Raw genomic sequence first — 16,222 nt, forward strand, 5'->3', positions numbered from 1 at the left:
AAGTAATAAATGTTATTTGCAGTTAACAATTTTCTTTTTTCTTTATTACAATATTTATGGCAAGACTAGGTACATTTCATAGAAGCACTACTTTTCTTTTACTGGATAAATGAGTCTATGTGATTTCGTATTAACGCAAAAAATAAGTAGAATTAAAAGGATAGAATATTATTTTCACATAGGGCACTCCATTAATAATATCACAATAATATATCAGTACACGTCATTTGGTGCGGTAAAGATTATAATGTAATTTATTTCAGATCCACTGGCTCACCTAAAAGCGAAGGCGACGGTACAGAACGCTCTGCGAAAGGCGACTGAGAGACGTTACTAGGGATGTATTGCACCACACTCGTTGCTGTTCTCTTTACATAAGCATTTTCATATAATCCATTAATGTATGTTCGAATCTACTGCAGTCTAATATTTAAAACGAATCTCCAATATGTTTTCTTGCTAATGTCCTGTTGTTGAATATAGAGATATCTTGCCAATGGAGTAGTCTGCTTGCATTTGCATAGTTTGTACTTAGACTAATGCACATAAAATCTCATTAGTGGCAAATTAGAAGTTAAATTTCGGTAGGTTTTATTGTCATCGATCATCATAGCTGTGATGTTGTCATTTTTGCTTTTTAAAATATTATATATTACGAACGATATGCGATAAAATAAACAAAATGAAACGCCAAATGTACGTTTTGTATATTTATTAAAATTTTATATGAGTATATAATGCCAAATATTATTGAACCGTAAAATGATATGAAATCAGTTTAATTGTGAATTGAATCTTATGTGCCTTTATAAACCAAAAGCGACTGGATTTGTCCATTTTATTAAGAGACATGAAATGACACGATTTAATGTGTGTTTGCACAAATATATTTATTACTCAATATTTTTAAATGATTAAGTTACTATTAATTGACTTATAACTATGCGCTTCCCTAAGTCAATTTTAAGTTTAAATGTTGATAATTTATCAGATAGTATTGTTTGCTAAGTCATGTAACAGTTATCGAATAGAATGGTGCTTAGTTAAAACGTTTTCTTAGACATAAATTGTATTAATAAACATTGTCTCTTATAACGTAAAAGTATTACAGGTAATTAAAGTTCTCGAATTTTATTACATCCTCATAATATTATTTGTTGACAGATCAGAAGTATTTTGAATGATAATATAAGTTTTAACTTAATTTGTTGCCATTTTCATTGTTTTACTATATCATTTTAAGCCCAATTTTTATAAGCAATAATGATTTCATGTTTTTTATTCGTATTAAAATTATTTATTAATTTAATCATTAGTATCGAGCTATTTATTTGTGTGTAGTGATTAATAATATTGTTCGGTGTCATAGTCAAAATGAACTCAGAATGTGATTGAATAATATTTTAATTGCTATCACGCGCGTTTTGTATTGAATGTGAATAAATTATAGTTAAAACAATGTTTTTTTATTTCGTTACAACCCGAAAATAAAATTGCAAAAAATTTATTTGTTTTAAAAGGCAAAGAGAAAATGTCCTTTGAATTTACTATTACAAAACTTGTGAGCCCACGTTGCTTACGTACGTCTGACATCATACTAATTTTGAATACAATCATTTCAGGTCCGCGGTATTGATTTTTCATCTAAATAAATTGTTTCAAAAAAGATTTGTGCGCAACAAAGTATAAAATTAATAAAAATTTCCTGTATATTCGGCTACTGGTTATATTATCGATGGCTCTAGTCTATCAGCAATCAGTACCCATAGCCTTCATCTCTAGTATGTCTTACTATGTGATTTTAGGTAATATATAATTAATATTAAATCTTTATTATTTTTTGTTTTTTGTTTTGAAGCCGGTTTTATTAACGTAACATATATAAATATAACCCTAAAAAACCCAAAAATACCCTCAGGTAAATTGCCGCTAATTGTCTCGTGTTAGATAATAACTAACTCGAAATTTGTGTAAAGTATTTGACTTACAGAAAAGTAAAACAATTTTTTTTTCTAAATATTTATTTGGCCACACTTATGTAGCCATAGACATTCAGATAGTAAAATGGATTATGGATATATTCGATCGCGGTATAAAATACACATACATATATTAACATTTCAAGTTTAAGAACCAGCTTGTAACTTCTATGCAATACAAATTCAGAAACAATCACAAGTATTGATTTTAGACACAAAATATTCCAAAAAATTCATAAATGCAATTGACAAAAGAATTTCCAGTTCATAAACGGCAGTTTCTTACGATACACTATTTCGATATATCAATTGATTATATTGGCAACTACGCCGCAAGTTTTTCAAGTTCCGCGAAGTATTTGCTGTCGTCTTCAGCGAGTTTTTCTAGAATGTCGTCTGGTTTGGTGTCGGGGAAGCGTTGCACCCACGACGCTATCATACCCTCTCCGGTGGCCGGGTACCGCTTTAGTTCCACCTCGTCACCTGGAAATAAAGTTATTATTACTATTTTCATACTTCATATTATAAACTTAATGACATAGGATCAGAATATTTTAATGACTTCTTATGTGAGGGTAAATCGGTGCGTTACGTAACGCGTTACGGCGCCAGTCTATCTAACTTCCTTCAAACATACGGTTAGATTAATTTATATCGGTATCGATAAACCTAACCTAACCTAACCCAACCACACAAATAACGTTCAACAAAAAAAGCGACCGATTCTTAAATTTTCTACAAAAAAAAAAAATGGCCGGTCACCTTTAACGCGAGTGTTGGGCTGCACGAAGATGTTCCGCGGCTGCTTGTGCAGCAGCACGATGTCGCGCCAGGCGGCCCAGCGGCCCGCGAGCCGGCTGTGCGCGCCGAACAGCCGCTCGCCCGCCGCCGCGTCGCCCGTCGCCTTTATCGTCTGCAGTTGCACCAGGAAATCGCCTGCGGATAGTTGTTCATATTATTATTCTTTTCTACCAAAAAAAAAAATGGTCAGGTGCTGGGGAGGGAGGTACCAGACCAGATAGAAAAATAGGAACAGAGACAATTACCTATTAAACAGAAAACAAAAATGGATATACTATATACTCACCTATTGATTCATTAATAAAGTCAATGATATCACTCACCAATAATTCTCTTTCCATCGGTGGGGATACGAGTTCGGTCCAGGGTCAACAGCAAATTCTTTCCAGGTTCAGTCTCGGTGATTGTGAGCATACCGTCGCCTTCAGTTTCGAGGAGTCTCATCAAAACGAAGCGAGCTCTTGCGTGCGCCTAATATGGAAAATAAACTAACAATAAAACAAATCTACACGCAAAATATTGTATAGATGGCCAACATAATTTTAATATAGCATAGCTGAGTGAAGAGTGTCAGGGTACAGCTAGTTACATAAATACTTTATTCTAGTTGCAAATCCGGCTATTTCCGTCTTGAGGCAAATACAAGTAGTCACAAGATATGAACTATATTTCATTTTAACCGACTTCAAAAAAGAGATTTCTCTTTTTAATGCATTTAATTTTTTTTTTTTGTGTTTGTGGATAACTTCCTCGTTCGTTACATGATTGGAAAGGAAGTATCCACAGGTGGTCCCATGAGATGCAAAGCAGATTCTAAAAAAATTTCTACCCTCTAATGGTGTTGGCAGAATATCAGCGTCAGGGTCCCATTGACTCTGACATTTATGCTGAGCCAAGACCCTTTTTAAGAACACAGTGCACATTTGTCTCCGTCCTTTTTTTTTCCTCTCTATGTTAATTTTTCTTTATGTAATCGTCTTAATTTGTAATTGTCATGTATTTAATGTGTTCTTTTAATAAACTTTTTATCTATCTATCTATCTATCTATCTAAAATTATATACTGAAAATAGAATAATACATAAGTTTCACAATAACATAAGTTGATGTCAATGCCCAAAACATAGAAACATTTAATATGAACAACTTTTTGTTTTTTACTTTTTGAAGGCGGTAATTTTTTTTTGTTAAAAACAATATATTTGTTTACAGTTTCTAGAAGTGTAGAAAGCTTTAATATCGGTCATTAAGTTAGATCATTTGTTACGGAGTTAAAACTGGAGACCTTCATATAACACAAGTACAGATAAAAAAAAAATACAAACTTGAAGCCATGTAGAAGTTGATGGTTGGTACATTTCCGTTGCCTTGGCGGCGCCGTTCCAGAGCAGGCTGAGCCAGTTCACGTACATCACGTCCTCCGCCTCTTGGCCCTCGTAACCGAAAATTCTGGAAATATTTTATCTTTAGTTTCCTTGGTATTTATTATACATGCGAGTGTTTGTTTGTTTGTCTTTATGGTATGATTTTGTGTGTCTGAAGACAGGAGGGTAGACAGTGACAGGCTAATTTTACGGGCGAAAATAGTACAGCACATTTTAAAGACAAATTGGGAGTTTGAATATTTTTAGTACTAGCATTAGCAGTGATTCGATTTTTTACTACAATCTACAAATTCTAGTAATTCTTATTTCATAGCATGTGCACGGAACACAACGTGCGCATGTGTGGGTACGGCCTTGTGTATAATCAGTATATAAATAAAAACATACACATAAAGGTTAAAGGGATAAGGAAAGGATTGACGACTGGAAAGAATGAATGGACTGGGAAGGGTGAGGTAGAGGAACGAGCCTCCGGCTCCCCCACTCTTGGCCAAATTCGTGCCGAAGCGTGCTCTACTCCCACATAAAATTACTTTACGTCATGTGCCTTTAGAGCAACTCACTTGAGTATCTCGGGGTCGAGCGACAGGTAGAGGCCGACGGCTTCAGCGCGGCACTCTTCGAAAGCGGAGCCGAGCGTCGTGAACTTGCTGTCGTACGTCTCGCCCTCCGTGTACCATGACTCGATTGGTTTGCCTGTTGGCGCCATAACAGTTACATAACAGGACAATAAAATTTATTTGAAACTTACTATACAATTATTCTATCGAAATTGAAAAAAGTTTTATAGGTATTAAATAATTCAATCCTAACAAAATAGAATACATTTTATATAAAACTTTAGTTTTTAGACATAATCTCAAAAATTTCAAATAGACTATGTATTTGAATTTAGCTATATCAATAATACCTGTGAGTGGATTCTTCACTTTTTCCTTATCAAAGTTAAATGAGCCATCAGCGTTTTGTCGCAGCAACTTCCCGCTGCCATGGCCGAGCAGTTCGTGTAGACCAACTTGGACCTAATATATATTAATCATACAAGTAAAAATAAATACAAACTGTTGTTAAGAGTTAGGTCTATAATGTGTATTACTAATGATATATTTGTTAAAGTGAAAATGAAATAGGTGCTTTGTTTCGGTGGACTGTATTCGAATCCACGCATTGCGTTATGTGTGTGCTTACGTACATATACTGACGAAACATGTGAATATTAGAGACTTAGGGCAAAAATTTATTTAATATAAATAGACCATCAGAACATAAAACAAATTTAATAAAGGGGATTTATTTGGATTGAATTACTCATCTCCTTAGTTAAACATGTTAACATCTTTAGCATCCTTGGTATTTATTATGCATCTCCTTAGTTAAACATGACATGACAGTATGTCCAGTGATATATGTATTTTTGAAGTGATAACGTCTTTAAATGGCTTCGTTACGTAACGCGTTATGGTGCCCAATATATTAAGTTATCAATACTGAGGCAGAAGTTTTTTCTTTGTGGAAATAACAAATTTCAATAGTAACAGTGAAGGTAATATACCTCAAAAGCGGCGACACGATACTTTTCCAAAAGCTGTTTATCGCTATCGGAGAGGAACGGTATGACCGACTCCTTGTAGGCGGCCGGGATCACGTTTCCCAGCGATACGTTCTTGAAGCCCTCGTTTTGGCGGATTTCATCATCTGTAGTCAATAAACAAATTTTTGTAGCTATGACGAAAAGTAAAACAATAATACTCGTAATTGCAGTGTTTATGACATGTAGATTAGATAAAATTATTAATTGTTAAAATAACAGCTCATTTACGAAAATATTCTGCCTATATCTTGGTATTTGGAATTAACACAGGTATGATAAACTTGTTAGCAGTAAAAAAAATCTCATTATTCGTGAAAAATAAACAAATTTCGAAAGTATATAGTACCTTCTAGCTAGGACATTAAACATTCATTTTCAGCAAGCATTCATTATAAACTTTAACCATATCTTTAATTTATCTCTTATGTTAAATAAGTTCCAAGAGCGAGTTACTACGTAAAAACCATAATATACATGTATAACATATAGGTCTCTTACAATTAGGAATGTTAATGCCAGCTGGAATTCCACTTCCCGAGAAGGTCAGGACATCTAAGCTGGTAAAATCTGGTTTAAGGAAGGTATCCTTCTCCAGGTCTTCGCCCCAGGGCAGCAGCTTAATGAACCTCTCCGCTCCATCGACCAGGGTTCCAAACTTTTTGGACATTTCCTTGTTAACCATGGCCACAAACCCTTCAAACTCACCCCGCTGGCCGCTGGGGTCGCGATATGTTTCTATGAATCCTTGATATCTGTGATAGAGCATTGGGGATGCTTATTAATGTTAAATTGTTAACTTTAAATATTTACAAAAATAAAGAGTAATCATATAGAATAGAAACAAATTTTATTTATTACATCTTTAAACCTAGAAGAAACTTGAAAGTGTATATTATTACTGCCTCTAAATTTACAATCACTGTTGATAACAAAGATGACTGGAGATGCCTAACTTTTTTTTTTTAATTTATTTTTTTTAACTGTGAATGTTGTAAAGGCTGAAATGACACAGATTACTTACGTTTCAATAATTGGCCCTTTATCCTTGATCCAGTATCTACTTCCCTCCTTGTGCTCATTCAAATCACCCTCATTGAAACTGTTCACATAGTGTTTAAGCATGTTCTTTTCATTGTCATTAGCGGCATATTCTATGGCTTTGGTGAGATTGTCAGACACCAGTTTGAGGAGAGGGGAATAGTCCCCCCTAGTGACTTGGAAATAAGCCCCTTTATATTTTTCTTTGTCCATAGTGAGAGGAGCTTTGGATGATTTTTCAACACTAGCAAGGTGTATTGTATATAATGGTACTGTAAAGGATACAGTAGATATTTATAATGCTATCTCCTAGTCCTGTTATGATAATGTATGTTAAACATCCTAGGAAATTGTGGATGAGCCAAAGACAGGCTTAATTTGAACTAAATCTTAGTTTCCACACTTAAAAATGTAAATTAAAATATATGGTAATAGTATAATTGAAATTTCTGAAGAAAAAAAATACTTACATCCATCATCAGCTGTAGTCTTAAATGTGCGGCAGATATAAGCTTCAATGCGTTTTGTTTTCATCCAATCGTTGACTAGATTGGAATCCTCCTCAGTGCAATTACTTGAAAAATATGTTGTTATACCCTAAAATTATTAATTTTTTTCAATATTAAAACATCTGGATAGCATAGCATTTAAATTTAAAAAAAAATTATTCTCAATATATTGTGGTACTAATGTAAAATTAGTTAAATAATTATTGAGTTTATTAACATACAAAAACTTTCTAAATTCATGTCTTTTGATGATAAATAATCACCAATGCCCATGAACATTTGCTAACTTGCCGTTACTAACCTTATCAGCCAGACCTAAGCTGGTTAACCTTGGAGCTATACTGTAAATTGCATTATAAGTGTTTTGCCAAAGTTTCGTGATATGGGTATTGTCATTTTCATAGGCCTTAGAAGATTTCACAATCAGCTCAAATGCAGATTGAGGCAGATTAGGAATGAATTTAGTGTCGCCAAAACCTTTGTAATTACCACTGTTGGCAAATACTCCACCAGCATAGACTAAAAATGCCTGAAAAAAAAATGCTATTTGTAAATTTTTATCACCAATTTTCTGTACTGTATGGAAATTGTGAAACCACATAAAAATGTTTTTCAGGATGTGGTTTTATCTATTATTTTATATGAACTAGAAATATGTGATAAGGTTAATTATTTAAAATTTTCGATATTCAAACTATATGACTATGAAAGTAATAATTTCCTTAATGTCTTGGTAATTCTGCTTAAATTAAAAACAAATATACTTCAAAGAAAATTTAAATATGAAAATTGTAGCCAGAACCTCAACAATCCACTGGTTTCTTCTATAATATAAGGATAAAACTAGATATACCTAGTAATGTAGTAGCACATGTTTCAAAATAAACTCATAATGAAACATCAATTACGTTAAAAAAATGCTTATCATACTGGTGCATAGATACTTGTGACATAGATTTCGTAAAACTGATTACTTAAATGCAAAAATGATTTCATTTTTGCACAAATAAAAGATAGAAATGTTCAAAGTTTAACTAATTATATTTCTTTTTCAAGTATCCATCCTTTTTTCTAGTTATTTTTTATTATCTGTCGCCTGCAGCCTGGTTAGTCAAGACAAATTTTTATCGCCTTGGGGGTACAATATATCAAAATCCTTTCTTAGCTGATGCCTACACCATGTGGCCAGCTGAGTCGTTTCGGCTGTGCATTAATTAGTTAGTCATTCACCTTTATGTTTTATATATAGGTATTCATGTTTTTTATTTTATGAATATCAATCAATTCAATAAACCAAAACTGTATCTTTTTACCTGAAAGTCATCTTCAGAAACTTTAGCTTCAATACATGACTTTTTAAGGTCTTCTATTGGTTCTTCCAGAAATATTCTATGCAGCAAAGAAAATATTTTTGGAGATTCAGGGCTAGTTTGCATTAACACAATAAGGCCTCCATTCCATGCAGCCTAAAAATATATAAACAAATGTTATATAAATAATACCTAACACCTAAAATTTAATGTCTTTATAATGAAAATTTAAATACTTATTTGAAAAGTACATTGGAAAAAAAGGAGTTCATACTAAATTAAAAATTCCATGTTCTTATCAAATTTCCGATGATGTTCTGAAATAAAGAACAAATATTACCTGGCTTAAATAATGTGCATAGAGCTTTTCCTGTTTTGTTAAATTCTCAAAAGCTTGTGAGCTGTCTAATTCAACAAATCTTTGATTGTTCGGAAGCAAGAAATTAGATTTATCCATTGCTAAAAAAACATTTAGAATTTTTAATAGTTATAATATAAGCAATCGTATGTTTTTTTAGTAGTACAATCGTATTAAAAGTAAAATTAATCTAACCACAATCATCCAATTCCAGATGTTTGCAATACTGTTAGGAAGTATAAACACAAAAACGAGAGAAATAACTTTTGGTACTGACCCTTAGTTAATTTTAACGGCTGATTTATATTTAACTGAGAAGATTTTGACGAGAAACGATTTATTCTACTAAAAACCAATGAATCAGCACAAATGTGCCGGCTTTTGTTAATAACAGATCTAAACATTTTTGTTGAAATTGAAGGTATACCTACAATATATCATTAAAATTTCTTTTGTGTACTTACTACGATTTAGCTATTTTATAAATTATATTTTGTTATACTCTGTTACAACAAATATGAAATACTGAAAATTGATATATTTTAAAGGTAATCAACACAGACTACAAAGTAATATAATACTACGTAAGAAACCACAGACCACAGTGAATCAATGAATTTTTGAAGTTGCCACAGAAAACTTTGAATAAGCGTACGTAACAGCAGAACAAACAAAATATGTCAAGTCATAAACGTACCACGGACATAGAGACGGTGCCATGAAAGAAGTCAATAGCAAAGAGTATATTAACTTTTTTAGTATTTTAATAAACTACATAATTAGCTAAGCGTCATGGACGTAGGTCAGTATATAAACAGGACCGAGTACTAGCGGCTGAAATGCGAGCTGAGAGAGAGAGGTATCGTAGAGGAGATGTGTCTCTTTCTAATGGGTTGACTTATAACATGTTTTCTACGTAATTTTACTCAAATATTTATTCATTACCGTTCCTATAGGCGCTACTATTAATTTGTAATCGTCAAAACAAATACTTGGATATACTTTAAGCCTAAATTATATAAATATCGTTTTTATAAAGTAGGAACGTATTTAAAACACTTAATATCGAATTTTCGATTATTAACATCAATGATAAAAGTATGGAACGTACATATAGAGTGATCTTGCTTTGTAATAAATAAATTAAATATTATAATGATAATCATTATTGTAAAAAGTAAAAGTCTTGTTTGATTGGCATGCAATTAATAATATTTTTTATTTTTTAATGCTGCATTCTTTTATCATCGCAAAATTAACTACATTGTACAGTAGTACTTAAAGTATTAAGTAGGTACCTACCTAGGTAAATGAAAAATTTTCTTTCATGTTATGTCATAGTTATAAGTAGTCTGTGTTCATCTTTTTTAGCTGTGTTCTGCCGTCTGTCTGTGATTGTGAGCTGTGAAGTAAACACTCAACATGGATGGTTAAAAAATCGTACATAATTTTTAGTTCCAATAAGTTGTTAAGCATGAAGAACTGAAGCTTTATCAGTGAATTTATTATCGTGATAATGTCTTCAGAAAGGTAATGTACATACAAATGTTTTTTTTAAATAATTTAGATCGATAACATTCAAATAAATCAGTGTAAAGTTGCAAAATCAATAAAGTATACGCGGAAATCGCTAATGTCACGCCCAGAATACGTTTGTTGCTGTGCGGTAGAGGTGCAGTATTTCATTAAAATTGCGGTAATGTATTATTCTAGGGTGGAATGGGTGGAGATTATAGAACCGAAGACAAAGGAGCATATGTATGCTAACCTAACAACAGGAGAATGCGTATGGGACCCACCGGAGGTAAACTTTGAAATAAAAATGATCACTGATCAATTCGTTAAAATCTTTGGCAATGAATATAATTTTCATAGTTTTCTAGCTTTGTCGTCCACAAAATCTATACTATACTATTAATACAAAGCTGAAGAGTTTGTTTGTTTAATTATTCGCTCTAATCTCGGGTACTAACGGTTCCAATAGAATTTTTTTGTGTCGTACATTTATTGCGGAAAGCATCATGTAGGACGGAGGCGAAATCGGCGGGCATAGCTTGTACAATAGAAAAACAATATTGTAATTTGAAGAATGTCTAGTTTATGTTAGCAGAGAAATAAAATTGACTATTTTTTTCAGGGTGTTAAAGTTAAACGTACGGATTCATCACAATGGTGGGAGTTATTTGATATTAATACTCATAGGTTTTATTACTACAATGCCTCAACTCAGGTATGTTTTGAATCTTATGTGCATGATGATTCATATTATAACTGATAAAACACTTACAGATTATTTACTTTCAGACAACTGTTTGGCACAGGCCTACAGACTGTGACATCATACCCTTAGCTAAATTACAAACATTGAAACAAAACACTGACCCAGAGAAACGCAGGGAAACATCTACTCAAACTAATTTGGCTGCCCCTCAGGTAATTTTTTAATTATTGATTCAACATCATAATTATAGTAATTATTGTATACCACACAAATTCTCTTAAGCAAGTCTGAGATTTTATTTTTCATTTTCCACTTAAAAGGAAAATATAAAATAGAACCACAATACAAATTAGTTTCTTTCTATTATAATATTTCCCATTCACTTTATTTTTCTTATTATGAGGCTTGGGTCATATAGAATCACATAATAAATAAACATTAAAATTAATAATTTTTAACCAAACATTAATTCGGTCTGGAATATATATAGCATCTTCAGAGATTCATATAAAAAAAATATATATACATCCCAAACCCATATTAAAAGTAATTGTTTTCCAGCACCTGAAGTGTGGTTGCATATTTTGCATGGCCATACTTCTCACAGTGAATACCTCAACCTAACCTGTTAACCTGTTTTTGTAAAGTGATTTTTACATTATTGCACTTTGATAACTTGGCTCCGAGCCAAACATTGTTTCAAAGTTTTATTCAGTTTTATAGAGCATGAGTAAATGGCGAACAAGGTTTAAGTGCTTAAATTTTATTTCTGTGAATCTTTTTACTTCACTATATGGATTTGTCACTTGGCTTATATAACTATAAGATAATTATGAAAATAATATGTGGGAAATTCTTGAAACTTTAAAAACACACCTTTCCTTAAAAAATGTGAATTCTTTTGTTTAATTTTTAACGGTTTAAAAATGGAATAATAAGGAAACTTGTGCTAAAGCACATTTTTAACTAGATGGACCGATTAAAAAATGTGGTTTAGGTTTAAATGGCTTGATATTTAGTGTCTATTTTCCTTCTACCCTGCCTAGTCTAAGGAAAAAAAAAATAAGTATGATATGAACATTCTTTTTATTTGATTTCAAAACAGTTAAAAGGGGTTTGATTAAATATTTTAATACTACAATTGAAATATACTAGAGTATATTTTACTAAATACTGTTTGTTTTGCAGGTGCCGTCAACCCTAGATCCAATTAACAGTAATGGTAACACTACTGCCAGTGTCAGCAAGCTATCACCAAGTAATACCAAAAACATAACAATCACACAAACAAGCCCAGTTCGTACGAGGCGGACTCACTATCATCACAGGTTTGTAAAATAAATGTATATTAAAATGGATGGTTGGTGAAAATAGATATGTAGTTCACCAACTACACCAACACCAACAATATTGGTGTTATTTACCGCCTCTTTGGTACAGTGGTTAACGCATGAGCATAGAACTAAGGGGTCCTGCGTTCGATTTCCGTTGGGGGACACAAAAAATAGTCTCGTTTTGGCAGGACACAGAAGGCTTATCAAATATTTGTCCGTAGAAAGAAAGAAAATCGCATAGTGAAACAGATGTATATCAGCAGGACGACAAGGGACTTCACTAATGCTTTACGTTTCGCTTATACCATTAGCCGTACAGAATAGAATCACGGAAAGATAATAAATAACAAAACGTTGATTAAAGCACTGCTCGAATAAAAATCAAAGGCAATACATACAAGAAAAAAAATATTCAAATCGCATGGAAATTATTCGCAGACACATAGTGTAAACAAATCTCTGTCCAATATATCAAGTTACTACGCAATGTTCGATCAGGTTGACTGCTCTCTGCTCCGCCACACGGTGGTTGGATTAGCTTTAAATTTACGTCGTGTTTTTTTCTTTACATTAGAACACAAAATATGTTTTATTAATGCTACGTATTTAAATGCGTTAACAAAGTTAAACATACGTTACGAAAGAAGGTCCATTGTTCCTACCAAATATATTATCTCGTGATCTAAATAAAAAATAGCTTATGGTTCTAAATATCTAGTTTTAAAACCGATTATTTCTCCCTATCTGCGTTATTATAACATATTGTTTTTAATGCTATTAAAGGATTTTACAAAATATATATGCTATATATATGAATAAATTGAATATTTGTATGTTTGTTTCGCATCCTATACTATAAAATTGTTTTAACGTTATAAACCTGGTGTGTATCTTCTTTACCGACCTGAATTTACATAAGTAAATCTCAGCGTAAAATAAACTAAAATGAACGTTATTGAAGCTAGAAAATATTATCGTGCTATGAAAAGTACTGAATGAATAGGAAATGAATGGTTCGACTGAAGTTTTTATATTTCGTTTAGTAAAGAGAAATAATAATTTTGCTGCTACAAAATGTATTCCGACCTTCAAATATAATATCATATTTAGTTACACTGTTTTGTTCAGCGAATAGCGCTGAGTTATATTTATTTAGAGTTATATCCATTGTAAGCTATCGTATGATGTCGCGACCTTTCATATTATTACAAAATATTGTATCATTGCCTATTTTCACGTTATAACTCGATAAATTGTTCCTCACTTTAAATTATAATTGTTATATAAGCAATAATCATACAAAACAAGAGCACTTTTGAAGTAGAAAACATATTTTGCATTATTACTTATCAACAAAGTTAAGCGAAGTCGATCGGTAAAGAACATTATAATTATTATATCTACACAAATATATGTTGTATGATGTTAATGTACTTGGTTTAAGATGTTTTTGATATGAAATGGTAACATGGATCAATTGATGTTCACTAAAGCATGTCGATATTTGTTCTTCTGACCGCCGCTGAGCTGACTTTATCAGTATTTAAGATAAACTCATTGCAGCTCAATTTTTAAGTGAAAGTATATATTTATTATGTATTTTTTATTTTAAAAATACTAACACAACCACATAAAGCTGCTAATTTAGCGAATTGCCTAAAAAAATGATTTTAATAATACGAATTGTTTGTTACGGAACGTGCTGAATGTCCACGTACTTTTCTTCATGTTCGCAACAATTATTTTATTTTATTTTATTCATAAAGGCACCTTGCAGCTGTTAATAAGATAATCATTCTAATTACATATGCGAAACTATGCGAAAACTACAACTACAACTTCCCCTATATAAAATAGAGAGTTCTAGGTAAACTTAAAATACAATACATAAATGCGACTTCTTGTTTACAAACAATATCAACATATATAACTAGTACAATAACATTAAATATGAGCAAGGAACAGATATTAAACAAAAACAAAAGCGAGCCTATTAATGTGACTGTGTGAGTGAGTGGATGTGTAGTATTTGAGAATGCATGTGTTAGTTATTCAGATTATAAGAATAATTTGATTCGCTTTAAATCTAGGTCGTGAAAAGCTAAATATGTCTGCTGAACAAAATTTGTTATTATATATATCAGGAATATATATAATAACAAATTTTGTGTGTGTTTTTTTTTGTTTTGTTTGTTCATTTATAATAATAATATTTGATATTTATTATAATTAAACCAGGAATAGCGGGGAAAGTCGTAGAGGACGCTTGAGCGAAGACGGTTCAACGGCCCTGTGTCGGCACACAGATTCGGGTCGCTCGTCTGACAGCAGCATTAGTAGTGCCCAGCAAAGGAGAAAACAGGTACGGCTTCAGTTTATATAGCACTAGCATTCCCCCCAGCTTCGCCCACGGTACATATATAGTTTATAGCCTTCCTCAAAAAATGGGCTATCTAACATTGAAAGATTTTTTTAAATCGGACCAGTAGGTCCTGAGATTAGCGCGTTCAACAAAACAAACAAGCAAACTCTTCAGCTTTATAATATTGGTATAGATTTTATGAAATTTCTCACATGCAAAAAACATTAAACTCTCATCATATATTTCTATTTAATACTTTTGAGTTTTACATAACAGTACAACGAAATAGCATAGTAATCATAAAAAGGAATTTTATTTTTAACTAAAAAACAAACTCTTTTAATTGGTCATAAGTAGACCAGATGTGCCCAGCTTTCAAATAAAGCCAAAAAAAAACTTTTAGGAGCTAGCAGCATGCAATCCTCCAATTTGTACGCCACAATTAAAGAAACGTAGCAGTGTTCAGCCACCCCCTACACACGATAGCGAAAAATGGTCTCCACACTCAGGTAATATGAGTTGTTTTTTAATTTGACTCAAATATATGAAAAATTAAAATTCACAAAAATCAAACATAATTCTCGATCATATTTTTGTAGGTTTGAATCGCAGCGGTAGTTTCATATCGCCTCGGAAAGATGCCTCCGATGATTCGATGCACGAGAAATACTTTAAGTCTGTCGAGAGCACGCCTTTAACGAGACGTAAGGTGAATATGACTTATTATTTGGCCTAGGTTTTTTTTGAAAACGTGTTGGTTTTGAGGAGTATTGCCATAATCGATATTACGAGACTTGATTTAATATTTAATATTATTATGGGTATATCAGTCACTGTTTTAACCCCGATGCTAAAGCATCGTAGCTGTCGAACGGATGAGCGGATTTTTATGCAGTTTCCTTGTGATGCTGGCGGATGCATGGCGGCCACCGCAAAATGTTGGAATTAATATTTTTCAAAAGACTAGTGTAATACTTTTTACATTGTATTACATTTCAAATTCAAAATGACCGATACTAAAATATGAGATTCGGAGTTTTTTAATGTTTAAATTTAATATTAGTTTAAATAATAATTTGTTTAGTTAAAACAGCAATCAGCCGGTGGGTCGTCTTGCGAATCCGCTTCACCGCAGAGTCCGAGCAGCCCTCTGCAGAAACCACAGTCAACTGCGTTTCTACAGGTATGATAACTTTCTGTTCTATTCAAACAAAGTAATTATTATTAAACATTACTTTGAGTATATACATGGTTTGTTTCGGTTGTTTTACTGAAGAACTACTTACCTGTAATTTTGGGTTATACATGTCATATATTAGCAGACTTAACTCTAAA

At 32.3% G+C, this 16,222-nt stretch overlaps 3 protein-coding genes across 8 annotated transcripts in view; 2 read left to right on the top strand and 1 right to left on the bottom strand.

Annotated features, from left to right (window-relative positions):
- Positions 1–1,459, top strand: part of LOC119831027 (serine/threonine-protein kinase MARK2) — a 33,912-nt gene extending 32,453 nt beyond the window's left edge. For all 3 annotated transcript variants that reach the window (XM_038354243.1, XM_038354245.1, XM_038354244.1), the window contains one exon: positions 264–1,459. In XM_038354243.1, coding sequence (XP_038210171.1) covers positions 264–337 — 74 coding nt within the window. In that variant the 3' untranslated portion in view covers positions 338–1,459. The remainder of the gene's footprint in view (positions 1–263) is intronic.
- Positions 1,460–2,241: 782 nt separating this feature from the next.
- On the bottom strand, positions 2,242–9,580 carry LOC119831142 (dipeptidyl peptidase 3). 2 transcript variants are annotated; one of them, XM_038354403.1, is made up of 14 exons: positions 9,248–9,392; positions 8,953–9,071; positions 8,616–8,768; positions 7,604–7,831; positions 7,264–7,390; positions 6,777–7,065; positions 6,254–6,507; positions 5,717–5,859; positions 5,075–5,186; positions 4,728–4,860; positions 4,105–4,228; positions 3,104–3,251; positions 2,742–2,915; positions 2,242–2,462 (listed from the first exon to the last, which is right to left on the bottom strand). In XM_038354403.1, exons 1-14 carry the CDS (start codon positions 9,372–9,374, stop codon positions 2,305–2,307), a joined length of 2,289 nt encoding a protein of 762 aa, XP_038210331.1. In that variant the 5' UTR covers positions 9,375–9,392; the 3' UTR covers positions 2,242–2,304. The 2 variants fall into 2 exon arrangements, with proteins under 2 accessions (XP_038210331.1, XP_038210332.1); XM_038354404.1 differs by lacking the exon at positions 9,248–9,392 and adding an exon at positions 9,435–9,580 and having other exon boundaries at positions 2,305–2,462.
- Positions 9,581–10,363: 783 nt separating this feature from the next.
- The window catches only part of LOC119831392 (rho GTPase-activating protein 39), a 19,725-nt gene continuing 13,866 nt past the window's right edge, over positions 10,364–16,222 (top strand). For 2 of the 3 annotated variants that reach the window (XM_038354712.1, XM_038354714.1), the window contains exons 1-9: positions 10,364–10,500; positions 10,684–10,774; positions 11,108–11,200; positions 11,275–11,403; positions 12,380–12,519; positions 14,764–14,887; positions 15,291–15,396; positions 15,487–15,596; positions 15,972–16,070. In XM_038354712.1, coding sequence (XP_038210640.1) covers positions 10,487–10,500; positions 10,684–10,774; positions 11,108–11,200; positions 11,275–11,403; positions 12,380–12,519; positions 14,764–14,887; positions 15,291–15,396; positions 15,487–15,596; positions 15,972–16,070 — 906 coding nt within the window. In that variant the 5' untranslated portion in view covers positions 10,364–10,486. The remainder of the gene's footprint in view (positions 10,501–10,683; positions 10,775–11,107; positions 11,201–11,274; positions 11,404–12,379; positions 12,520–14,763; positions 14,888–15,290; positions 15,397–15,486; positions 15,597–15,971; positions 16,071–16,222) is intronic. The other variant, XM_038354713.1, reaches the window with a different exon arrangement.

The sequence above is a fragment of the Zerene cesonia genome, chromosome 13, assembly GCF_012273895.1.
Source record: "Zerene cesonia ecotype Mississippi chromosome 13, Zerene_cesonia_1.1, whole genome shotgun sequence".
Taxonomy (NCBI): Eukaryota; Metazoa; Arthropoda; class Insecta; order Lepidoptera; family Pieridae; genus Zerene; species Zerene cesonia.

Bases quoted from the DNA above. Each gene is read 5' to 3' on its own strand.
- LOC119831142 (XM_038354403.1), bottom strand. From the start codon at position 9,374: ATGTTTAGATCTGTTATTAACAAAAGCCGGCACATTTGTGCTGATTCA. The intron at 9,072-9,247 runs GTCAGTACCAAA...ATGTTTTTTTAG, and splicing joins GCCGTTAAAATTAACTAAGG to CAATGGATAAATCTAATTTC. The intron at 8,769-8,952 runs GTAATATTTGTT...ATATATTTTTAG, and splicing joins ATGCACATTATTTAAGCCAG to GCTGCATGGAATGGAGGCCT.